At 45.9% G+C, this 12603-nt stretch overlaps 1 protein-coding gene across 1 annotated transcript in view; it reads right to left on the bottom strand.

Moving 5' to 3' along the window:
- The window catches only part of ST6GALNAC2 (ST6 N-acetylgalactosaminide alpha-2,6-sialyltransferase 2), a 35634-nt gene extending 23580 nt beyond the window's left edge, over positions 1-12054 (bottom strand). The window contains exon 1 of the mRNA XM_083429932.1: positions 11458-12054. Coding sequence (XP_083286058.1) covers positions 11458-11561 — 104 coding nt within the window. The 5' untranslated portion in view covers positions 11562-12054. The remainder of the gene's footprint in view (positions 1-11457) is intronic.
- Positions 12055-12603: the final 549 nt, after the last annotated feature.

Below are 12603 nucleotides of genomic sequence, written 5' to 3'. Positions count from 1 at the left end.
AGTGACCTTGGGCCAGTAGCTTTCTCTTGGCCTAACCTACCTCACAGGGCTGTTGTGGGGATAAAATGAGGAAGGGGAGCAACTTATATGCTACCTCAAGCTCTTCAGATGAACATTTGAATCCTCAATAACCAGTATGCACAACCCTTCTCAACCTGCACACTTATGTGTTTTGCAACATATGTATTTCTATGAATGTCTCGTTTTTGTTCTGCTTGTGAAAGGATTATTCATACAGCCAGTGCAAACAATGGCAACAGGGGCAAATGTGAGGCTCTGCCTAAGCTACTGGTGGGGCCAGAAAGGAGAAACATTAAGAAGGGAACCTCATGCAGGAGGCAGAAACATCAGAATAAGAGTTTGCTTATGAAGCCTGGAGGAGTAGGATATTCTGGGTGGTTTACCCAATGATTTCTAAAAACAGTGGCTGCGTATGTATGCAACCTTTTCTTCTAGGACTCCCATGTCTTTCACTGCTGCATGGTAGGCAGCTCTTTTGGACATCTTTCTTACATGCCTAGACCAGGGGTGGCCAACCTGTGTGGCCCTCCAGATGTTGTTGGACACCTCCTGTCATACCTGATCAATGGCCATTGCTGGCTGGGGCTGATGGGAGTTGGAGTCCTACAAACATCTGGAGGGTCACAGGTTAGCCATCCCTGGTCTAGACATTCCCCAGACTCTTATTATGACTACCGTGGGGCTTCAGGAAGCCCATTTCAACAACTACCAAATAAAGGGGTTGAGAGGTAACAGCTACCCCATACTGTCCAACGTTTCTCCGATGAAAATAGGGACATCCTATTCTATTATTTAAGGGACGCGGGTGGCACTGTGGTCTAAACCACAGAGCCTAGGGCTTGCCGATCAGAAGGTCGGCGGCATAGCTGGCAAGTGTCCCTTATTTGAAGGGACAGTCCCTTATTCCAGCGCCATGTCCTGCTGCTGTCCCTTATTGATGGATGTCCCTTAAATGTCCCTTAAATGATGTCCCTTAAATTTCAAAGGAAGCAGCTCTTCTCCCTCCCTCCCTCCCTGCCGGCCAGGGAGGAAGGAGGCTCCAACTGTGTTGCTTGGCTGTGTTGCTCACCTAATAAGAAGTCTAAGAACGACTGGGGGGTGGAGTTTGCATGCCTTGTGTGTGGCTAGTTAATGCAAGCTGAGGGGTTTTTTGAATGCTGGACGCCATTTTGTTGCACGTGCTGCTGCAAACTTTGCAGTGCAAAGCCAGGCCGGGGAGCCATCTTAAGTTGAGGCTGCATAGGCCTTTGTGGTGCATGTGATTCAGATTCTATTCAGTTGAACCTCTGGTTACAAAGTTGGTTGGACAGTGTTCTCGAAGCTACCAGCATGAGTTTGACCAGACTGCAGGAGGACCGGAAGACTGGAGTGCCTGGAACAGGTGAGGCTGCAGGTCCCTTATTTTGGCTGCTGGTCCCTTATTTTCAAGGCTGCTGTTCCCTTATTTTCAAATCTGTAAGTTGACAGCTATGGTCGACGGTTCGAATCCCCGCGACACGGTGAGCTCCCGTTGTTCGGTCCCAGCTCCTGCCAACCTAGCAGTTTAAAAACCCATCAAAGTGCAAGTAGATAAATAGGTACCGCTCCGGCGGGAAGGTAAACGGCGTTTCTGTGCGCTGCTCTGGTTTTGCCAGAAGCGGCTTAGTCATGCTGGCCACATGACAGAATGTTCCGATCTGGTGGAACATTCTGTCACAAGAGACTAGGGCCCTGCGGGACTTGACATCTTTCCGCAGGGCCTGCAAGACAGAGCTCTTCCACCAGGCCTTTGGCCAGGGCACAGCCTGACCCCCTCCCTCGGCAATCTTCGCGGAGCTCTGGCCGAATGGTTGCCAGTGGCTTGATTTGAATTAATTTTATAATGAATGATTTTAGAGTGTTGTGTTGTGTTGTACTTTTGTCCTGTTTTATTGTTGTTAGACGCCCTGAGCCTGGCTTCGGCTGGGGAGGGCGGGATATAAATAAAATTTATTATTATTATTATTATTATTATTATTATGACCCGGAAGCTGTACGCTGGCTCCCTTGGCCAGTAAAGCGAGATGAGAGCCGCAACCCCAGAGTCGTCCGTGACTGGACCTAATGGTCAGGGGTCCGTTTACCTTTACTATTCTATTATTATTATTATTATTATTATTATTATTATTATTATTATTATACTATTTATACACAGCCCATCTGACTCGGTTGCCCCAGCCACTCTGGGCGGCTTCCAACATATATAAAAACATAATAAAACATTAAACATTAAAGAACTTCTCCATACAGGACTGCCTTCAGATGGGTTAGGGGTCAGATAACCCCATAACCGCCAACATTTCTCCGATGAAAATAGGGACATCCAAAGGAAAAGAGGGACATTCCGGGATCAAATCAGAAACCAGGATGATGTCTGTAAATCTGGGACTGTCTCTGGAAAATAGGGAAACTTGGAGGGTCTGCTACACTGAGCTTGGAAACATCTATCCTGAGTGTTCCAGTTTGAACCTATGGTTTGCCTCTTCTAGTTTATGAATGTGAAAGGTCACCCAAAGCAGTGACAAGGCTACAAGGGAGATGCCACCCAGAATTGTCTCCGGCACTAAGCGGAGGAGACGTTCTCATTTGGAGTTAATGATTTCAGATATCACAAAAATAAACGCAATACGTCCATCTGTTACAACTTGGCAGGCACCAGCTTTATGCAAATGATGTGCAAAACCTGTTAATTACAATTAGCTCAAATATACAAATTAGATGCCGGCACCTGGATATCGTATGTTGCCAATGTGGTTCTCAGAGCTGTTCACCCCTGATCTAAAGGGACCGGCAGCAGAAGTCTATACAACTTATGGAAACATGTATTTGGATTTAGCCTTGCGAAAGTGACTTCTAACAAATCTGTCTCACTCAGACATGTCTTTCTTCCCCATCATCTCCTCTGCAAGCTTCTTTCGGACGTCAAATCCAACGAGAGCCAAAGCATCAATCAGATTTTCCCTCGAGCCGTTGCCAGGAAAGAATGTCTACTGGTGTGGGTATTGTTATAGCTAACCTACATCTGTTTTCTTAAAATTAAAAACAGCAACAGCATTTTCACATTTAGAAAATGAGATACAAATCCACTGCATTAATGCATTTATTTTTAAAAGGGTAAGAAAGGTAAAAGCTGTTATATTGCTTGACTTCCAGATTATGGATTAATTAAATTGATTTAATTAATTTCTTAAATTCTTATGGAGCAGCTAAATCATCAAATCAACCCCATGGTCCTTAATCTGTAACTACACACACACACTGGACTCCAACAACTTAAACATTCCTTAGTTTTCTTGCTTTCTCAACATGGTTGTTCATTTTATAATCCCAACCTGCTCCTATAACTTTCTTATCAGGTCTGTTTTACTTGGTCTTGCACTTTCCCCTTAGTTTTTAGCATATCCTATCATGACCATCATAGGAATGCATAATACCCACACTTGGTAGATCGTTAGGATGCTATATTTTACATAATTAAATGAACAAAGCAAAGTGTCCATCTGAAATGCATCTTTAAGCATATTAATCACCATATGCTAAAAGCTCGCAGCCTTCTGGCATCGCCATCCAATTTGATATAAATCTTCCCTGACCAAGTGCGTTGCCTTGAGGTCAGATTCGATGTTGGCTTTACCAAAAATAAATTATTTGCGCTAAAACTATTGCCTCAATTACCCTCCACATTCTACTTTTATTATGACACCATGTAATTCCGTTTTAATCAGTAAACTTGTTAAAAGCACGCAATTGACTCAATTGCAAAACTCTGAATAAGTGGCTAATGTGTAGGGCAATTGAAGTTTTGTTGTGGTTACCTCAGTGGCGGTTCACCATTACCATAGTTCCTTGAATTACAAAGCAATAAGGGCAGGTCTCGGCTCAGGTCATTTGTGTGAAAGACTTGTGCCAACAACAGTCAATTTTTTTGTATGACAGAAGAAAACAGGATTAGGAGCTGCATAGGGAGAGTTAGGAATAGTAGTCTAATTAAATGTATCAGGCAAGGACCCTAGAAATTACATCCTGATTTCTAGGCACTGCCTGTGGAGATACTGGGTGATCTGTATGCAGAGCAGGAAATCCTGCAAGGACTGGAATCAGACATCAAATAAAAGGAAGAAGTGGAAGCTAGAGGCATCTAAATCAGTAGGTTGTGAGCTGTGTTTTGAGATCTTTTGGGGGGCAACCACAGATAAGCTCCTTGCCAAATGTTGTGGTGCTCTATTTAGACCAAGGTTCCCCAAACCTGGGTCTCCAGCCACTTTTGGACTACAATTTCCATCATCCCTGACCAGAGGTCCTGCCAGTTAGGGATGATGGGAGTTGTAGTCCAAAAACAGCTGGAGACCCAAGACTGGGAACCAAGTTTGTGAACCAAGTTTGTCCAAGGTACCGGACAGTCAGCATCAGGAAACATAGCAAAAAACTGTGGTCTTATTTAGCAGATATTCAAAGGATCTGACCTGATTTCAGCTTCTGGAGCATAGTCCCAGGAATGGCTGAGTGATGAGGGCAGCTGTCGCCAGGGGTGGACTTTGATAACATGGTGCCCTGAGCAAGGACAACATTTGCCCCCTACTTTAATATTTCTTATTTTCACAATAATTCTTTTTGGTACAGTTGCATTTTTATGGATCTTCTCAGTAGGTGCCCGTATTAATATAGGTTTATTATTATTATTATTATTATTATTATTATTATTATTATTATTTTGCTCCCCTTTGGTTCAGTACCTTGTGCAGGGGAGACACCCACACCGCCCTAAATCTGGCGCAGCTCTTACACAGTTCCTCAAATATGACCCAGTGTCTGGTGAAAATTATTATTGTCCAAAAGCACAGCAAGTGCTATTTTGGGTTAAGTAGAATGTTAGCTAGGTCTACAAGGGAGCAAGATGGCTGCTACCAAGCATCCTCAAAGGAAGTCTATTTCCTCCTGTCTTCTCCACTAAGGCCTTGTGCCTCTGAAGGCATTGCTTCATCCAAAGAAAGGAGCTTCCACCTACAATTTATTGCTATTAGGGGCACAGTAGACGTTACATACAAATGTGTGTAATAAATCTTTCTACCTGACAAATAACTGGGGGTGGAGGGGAGGCTGCTTAATCCTTTCCCCACCGGCCATTTCCCTGCTGAACATAGTATCTCCCACTCACCCCACTCACCAGCTTCTTTCTCATGGACTCATATAATTTTAGGATGAGAAGAGACCCCTGTGAGGTTCCATATACAGGCAAATGAGCATGTAACTCTATGAGGCTGCATTTTAATGTTTTAATGTTGTAAAGTATTTTAATCTTGTTTTTAAGCTGTATTTCAATCAATTGTTTTTATATTTGGTGTTAGCCACCCTGAGCCCGGTCTTGGCTGGGGACATAGCTGTCAAGCGTCCCTTATTTGGTGGGACAGTCCCTTATCCCAGGGCCATGTCCCGCTGCTGCCCTTATTGATGATATCCCTTAAATAAGCTACTGAAGGTAATGGGGCCCTTTCTATGCCCAGCTGTGCTTTGCCAACAACAAATTGTTCCTTTTTTGTGTTGAATATATGCTATATGGTAATTTATGAACCTAATAGGTATCTAAAGCCATTTGCACGCAACAAAATATGTATTTTATCAAAGTAATTGTTGATCCCTTATTTTGGCTGCTGATCCCTTATTTTCGAGGCTGCTGGTCCCTTATTTTCAGATCTGTACGTTGACAGCTATGGCTGGGGAGGGCGGGGTATAAATAAATTTCATTATTATTATTATTATTATTATTATTATTATTAACTCTACAGCTAGAGGCTGGAGCAGGGAAAGGGACCTTCCCCTCCACAGCTCATCTGATACAAATCCCAGCCTCTGAAGGCTGTGTTTCCCTGATGAAACGCTCTAGTTTTCATTAGGAGCATTTAGCTCACCCTTAGTTGGCCTAGAAATGGGGGTCAATTGTGATGCAACAGTGCTCCTTGCCATTTGCTTTCTTTGTAAAGAAAAACTCTGGTGCAAGATTTACCAGATCCTGCCCCTCTGAAAACATGCAGTGAGGAGGACGTCACTTTGATGTATAAAAAGAAAGAGAGGGAAAAATAAGGAATGAGACCCGAATGTTTATTTTGCAACTAGAGTATACATATACCGACAGGACAATGGTGTGGGAAATGGAAAGTTCTGATAGAGTTGAGATGAAAAACTGAACTTTCCATCTCAATAAAGATAGGACACGTTATTACCTCCTATCAATCTGAAAAATGCTGGTGCAATTGTCATCCATCTTTCAACTGGAATTGTTGTGGGGTGGTGGGGAGGGGAGGTTGGATAAGAGATATCAGAACTTCGACCCTCACAGACCTGACAAAATGTGTTGTTTGCTCAATTGAAAGGAAGAGGTTGGGAAACAGGTTGGGCCATTATGCCTCCTAAACTCCAAGGAGCTGCCCTGAAGGACATGAACAGTAAAGAATTGCCCACAAACTTTAGGGTTGCCATATTTCAAACCGTGAAAATCCAGACAGTTTGAGCTTTTTTTAGTTTTGCCCAAAGTGGTTGAGCTTTTGGGACAAAATTGCTAAAAAAAAACCCAAACCGTTTTTGAGCTATTTTTATTTTTAAAAGGCACTGCTGACATCGGCTGCCGTATGTCCGGGTTTTCCAGGACATCAGTGCCGATTTCCGCCTGGACACTGCTGGTGACTACAGTATTCTGGATATATCCGGCAAAATCTAGACGTATGGCAATCCTATAACTTAGAACTTTTCTGTTTTACAACAAAGACAAATGTGTCCATTTCACTTAGTCATGCTGAGAAGGTTGGGCCATAGCAGAAAAACTGAGGAGGAAGAGGGGGGCAGAGAGAGCTCTTAAACCATACATAGCTTGGATATGGAATGCCTTTCAAGTTCTTGAGATAATGGGCAGTATTCAACTAAACAAGTTTGTGAACAGAATGACTTTTCCTCATTGGAGGAAGGGACTTTCCCTCCCCTCCTCCCCCTGTGCACACCATGCCATCTCCCAATCTGCTCTGGAGGATTGGAGGAATCCCCACAACATATTTAGATGGAACGGGAGTGGGGAGGGGGGCAGCCCAGTCCATAGACTCCTAGAGTTGGAAGGGATCACGAGGGTCATCTAGTCCAACCCCCTGCAGTGCAGGAATCTCTCACCCAACATGGGCTCAAACCCATGATCCTGAAACTAAGAGTCTCGTGCTCCGTCAACTGAGCCATCACGCCTGGCCACTGTGCAAGCAAAAGTTGTTCTGCGACTTAGCAGTATGTTGGACATGACCCATTCAGTTCAGGAATGTCCCTCCTTCTATTGTATGCCTTGAAACACTGGGGGCTAAGGCTCCTCCATCAGCAGAGGTCAGCAGAGGTGGCTAAGGCTGCGTGGAGGGGACATCTCCACCCCCACCCAAATCCCACCTCCAGCACAGGTGATCAGAGGCTTGGATTGCTCTGCAAGAAAAGGGGTGCTTTTTTTACAGGCATTCCCATTTTCACTATGCCATGTCCCAGGCTTGCTCAGCAAAGAGGCCCAGCAGCGCCAGTTCCGGAGGACCAGCTCAGGATCCAGTGGGTCGTTTGCTGGCCTAGCTCAGCCCCCTGTCCAGCATGCAAGATGCTGTCTTTTGGGGGCTCCAGCGACTACCAGCGGTAACTTCCACCCACCTACTGGAGTCAGGGAAGCACAGATTCAGATTCAGGGTTGTTTTGTAGTTAAAACCACAAACTGCGGGTGGAATTCAATATAAAGCCAAGTGGGGTATCTGTGTATGGAACAAGGTCTGCTCATACAGCAAGACCTTTCCGCTCTCTCCTTCCCCCAGGAGTGCTCTAGACCTGCCCTGGCGATTCCCCCAACCTGCCATTGCAGATTTAGAAGTGCAAGGGGAAAGCCCTCTTGCATGAGTGAATCTCATTCCATGTACACAACAACATAGTTGAGTCCCACTCAAGTAAGAGTAACCCTTAGTGGGTTACACTCAACTAACTTATAAACTAACTCATAGTGGACCCAATGAATTTAAGGGACCTAAGTTAGACATAAGGGACACAGGTGGCGCTGTGGTCTAAACCACAGAGCCTAGGGCTTGCTGATTGGAAGGTTGGCAGTTTGAATCCTCGCGATGGGGTAAGCTCCCGTTGCTCGGTCCCAGCTCCTGCCCACCTAGCAGTTCGAAAGCACGTCAAGTGCAAGTAGATAAATAGGTACCGCTCTGGCGGGAAGGTAAACGGCGTTTCCGTGCGCTGCTCTAGTTCGCCAGAAGCGGCTTAGTCATGCTGGCCACATGACCCGGAAGCTGTCTGCAGACAAACACTGGCTCCCTTGGCCTATAGAGCAAGATGAGTGCGCAACCCCAAAGTTGTCCACAACTGGACCTAATGGTCAAGGGTACCTTTACCTTTTTAAGTTAGTCATGGTGATTTATTTTAATGAGTCTTTTTTCTTTTTTCTTTTTTTAATTTTTAATTTATATTTTTCAAGTTTATACAGTTCACTAATTTTACAATCATTTTGACCTTTCAAAGCTTGACTTCCTTCCCCCTCCTGCTATGGTTCCTTACATTTATTTAAATATCTTCTGCATATCCAAATTAACTTAATTTGCTCATTTATTCATCTTCTTTAAATATATACTCTTATGAAGCTGCAGGTTATTACAATAATCCTGCCAATGTTCTTATCTGTTTACAATTTACAGTCATACCTCATGTTGCGTCTGCTTCAGGTTACGCGTTTTCGTGCTGCATGGCGCGGCAACCTGGAAGTACTGGAACCGGTTATTTCCAGGTTTTGCCTCTCGCGCATGCGCAGAAGTGCTAAATCACCTCGCGTCAGTTCCGTGTTACGGATGGGTCTCCGGAACAGATCCCGTCCTTAACACGAGGTTCCACTGTACAGTGGTACCTCAGGTTACAAACGCTTTGGGTTACAAACACTTTGGGTTACAAACTCCACTAACCCGGAAGCAGTACCTTAGGTTGCGAAGTTTGCCCCAGGATGAGAACAGAAATCGCACACCAGCAGCGTGGTGGCAGTGGAAGGCCCCATTAGCGAAAGCACACCTCAGGTTAAGAACAGTTTTAGGTTAAGAACAGACCTCCAAAACCAATTAAGTTTGTAACCCAAGGTACCACTGTATCTGTAAATATTCAATAAACCATTTCCATTCTTTTATTTTTAAAAAGTTATCTTAATGAGTTTATTCTGAGAAAACATTTGTTCAAAACAACCCCTATGCACTGGCCACCCCTAACTCAAAGCTAAACTATGAACCTGCTGAGTGAAGTTAAGGAATTCACTATGTCTCACCTCCTGCAAGTATAATATGGAGATAGTCCTGGCCAACCCCACTAGAGCTTTAAAGATTATTGATGTATACAAAACACTTTATGGACTACATTTGGTATGGGGAACATTTGGCCCTCTGGATGTAGCTGAACCACAACTCCCATCAGCCCCAGAGAGTATGGCAATAATGATGGGAGTTGTAGTTCAGCAACATCCAGACGGCCAAAGATTCCCCACACCACAGGTAGTCCATAAAGTGTTTTATATGGTCATTTTAACCAAAAGATACCCAACTAGACCTGAAATTCATAGAACATACTGCTACATTCAAAACTATTGAATGCAAAGTGAAAATACAAAAATGAGGGAGGGTCTCGCACTCAGATCTATGGGTAGTTGCGAGTGCCGTGTGAAACTTCACCCTTCTCCTTTCAAACATGGGTGGGTGGACAGTATGAAGTAAAAGCTGAACTTCAGGATGAAATGAAGTATGGAGCCTAAAGCAAGTTTTCTTTTGATGCTTGCTGAATGGTTTCGGCTATCTGGGATCTGAGTTTTGGGTCCCAACCCGTTCCGAGAGAATCATCCCTTCTGAGCCCCTCATCCATCTCTTAAGCAGTAATGAAAGCAGATGACATCTGTATCTAGGAGCCCATGAGCTGTAGGCCAAGTCCTTTAAGCTTAGTGAGCTTAATGTGGGTGAACCATCTTGCAGGCACTTCTCAACATAGGCTTCGCCAAGCTGGCGCCCAGCAGACGCTCTGAACTACAACTCCCACTGGGCCTGAGGAGAGTTATAGTCCAAAACATCTGCAGGGCGCCAGCTTGACAAAGGCTGCCGTAACATCTTTCCAGCCCTCTGTACTTGTCTATTCCAACTTTCACACCACTGCTCTTAGCATAGATTACACAGCTTCACCGGCTTACAAATGTGGGGCTTTAGTCTGCCAGGAGCAGAGTAGGAAAGCTCCTAAGCAAAGGTAAGGACAGTACATATTCCCTGGGATCTGCAACTCATCACGGGACATAGCAGCTAAATGAACGGCAAAATCTGAGCTGCACTTTGCTCTCTTGTCCGTGTGTGTGTGTGTGTGTGGACAACAGCACCCTGCATGTCAACAAACAAGACAGGACACGCTGCAACCATGCACAGCACCCCATTTTCAAACTTGAAGCCACCTAGTGGCACCCTCTTAAGAACCCTGCATTCGCCTGCTTGGTCTTCCTGGCCCCACTGTGTGGGAATGTGCCCTTATGGCTAGGAACTCTTGAACGCACAGGCGTCTGGAAGCCTCAACTCTCTGCTTCCCATGCATTACTCACTCCGCTGAACTTAATTAGCATGCCTGGCCTGCTTTTTATTCCTAGCCTTTTGGGAGCTGGGAGTACAATACCCTTCTTCTCTCCCAACACTTGCCTGCCCTTCCTCGCTCTCCAGGAGAGAGGTAGCGTTGTCCCTGTGGGCTTTGTTTCTGCACACATATCTGCCCGCGCCTCGGAGGGCGTGTGTTCCATTGTAAAGCAACGTGTGCAGTCACATCTCCGAAAGCAAGCTTTGAGGTTCTTCCAGGTTTAAAACTCTCCCTCGCTTTAAAAATAAACGAACTTGCACGGTGTTTTTAGATACAGCTGCGGTTTGGGTCGCAACCCCATCGGATCAAAATAAACCACACGCAAACAAAAGAATATTGAGCAAGAGTCTTCGATTCCGAGGCTGGGTACACACACCAGACCTTAAAAGCACATTTCTCTCCCCAACCCAAAGAAGAATGGGAACTGTAGCTTGTTTAAGGGTATTGGGAACTATCGCCCTGCGAGATGTAAACTACAGTTCCCATGATTCTTTTTATTTTCGGGAGCAAAGAAAACGCGCTTGGAATGTGCTTGGAAAGTGCGGTGCGCACACCGCTCTTTCCTGTTCTGTTTCCAACACGATTGCCAGGTTCCCCTGGTTTTGATTTTGGGGGGGATTGCGCCTTTCCCCCAAACACACAAGGCATGCCCCTCATTTCTGAGCAGCCGGCTGCTCCCTAAGCATGCTAGGCAGGGCTGTGTTTTTCTCCCGCGACGCTGCTTTTGGGAACATTTCTCCCCCCCCCCCACCACCACCACCGCGCCCCGCCCTCCTGACTTACCTGGATGAATCCGTCGTGGTGTAGTAGTGCCCGTAAAAGATGACCGAGAACGTTATCCCTATCAGGAACAAAAGGCAGAGCCTCTTCCACCGGGCAGACCCCATCCAGGCAAGTTTGGAGCACGCCAGCAGTAGCAGGAGGAGGAGGAGGAAGAAGCAGCCTTCCTCCAAAAAAGGCTGGCCTCCCGATGCGCGCTATCCTAGGCGCTGCCAAATGAAATCAGAGCCACCTTCGCTTCCCAAGCGATGCCGCCCTCCCTTTCAAAAAGCAAAAAGGGGGAAAGAAGTGGGGAACTCCACAGTGGCTCTTTCAAGCTCTTTTGAAAAGTTCCCGAGTTGCTCTCCTGCCTGACTTTGCCCTCTTGAGCCCAGCTGGAAGAGGTCCCCCAGGGCTTTGGGTATTGTACGGCGCGTAATAAAGACCTCCTTCTCTCTCTCTCTCTCGCGTCTCCTCCCTCTCCCTGCCCTTCCATCTGTTGATAGCTGCCAATGCACCTTCCCAGGATAGCTAACTAAGCAGAGGGAGAGAGGCTGTGTAAAATGGGGGGTGGGGGTGGGGGTGGGAGGCAGGGTACTTCTTCCCTAACTGGTTTAGACTCGCTCGCTGGTGGAGGGGGCGACGGCAGGCGCGAGTTCCTACTCCTAAAACAGCTACTAATTCTCAGCTGGAGATTAAACATTTACTCGGGCAGGAAAGGAGCATGCTTGGAAGCTGATCATTTTTTAGCCTTGACCCGCGAACGTGGTTTATTTTGTTTTCTTCTTTTTTTCTCTTTTGGGGGGGACCAGGGAGAGGGTGGTGGAATTCATAAACGCTTATTTCAGATGAAACAGGAGCTTTTACGCACCCACGGAAGCGCGCGTGCGCACCCCCATTTCGAAAACCTCGCAGCAGATATGTGAGAGGTTTCGGGCGGGGTGGGGAGGGGTTGTTAGCGCTGATCTAAATCCGGAGTTACTCCTGCTGTGTTGTTGGGTAAACAGAAGAGCCCTGGAAGAGCGGCTGAGCTGCTAGGCTAAGTAAAGACCCGCCCACCCTCGCTGAAGAATGTATGGGAAAGACCCACGTCCCGTCCCCTCCAACCATTGCAGGTACTCCTCACTGAATTTCCATGAAGATTTGTCTCTCCTCTGCCTTGCCCTGAAG

Source organism: Podarcis tiliguerta (assembly GCF_965153285.1).
Source record: "Podarcis tiliguerta genome assembly, chromosome: 2".
NCBI lineage: Eukaryota > Metazoa > Chordata > Lepidosauria > Squamata > Lacertidae > Podarcis > Podarcis tiliguerta.
This window is presented reverse-complemented; position numbering and strand designations above follow the sequence as displayed.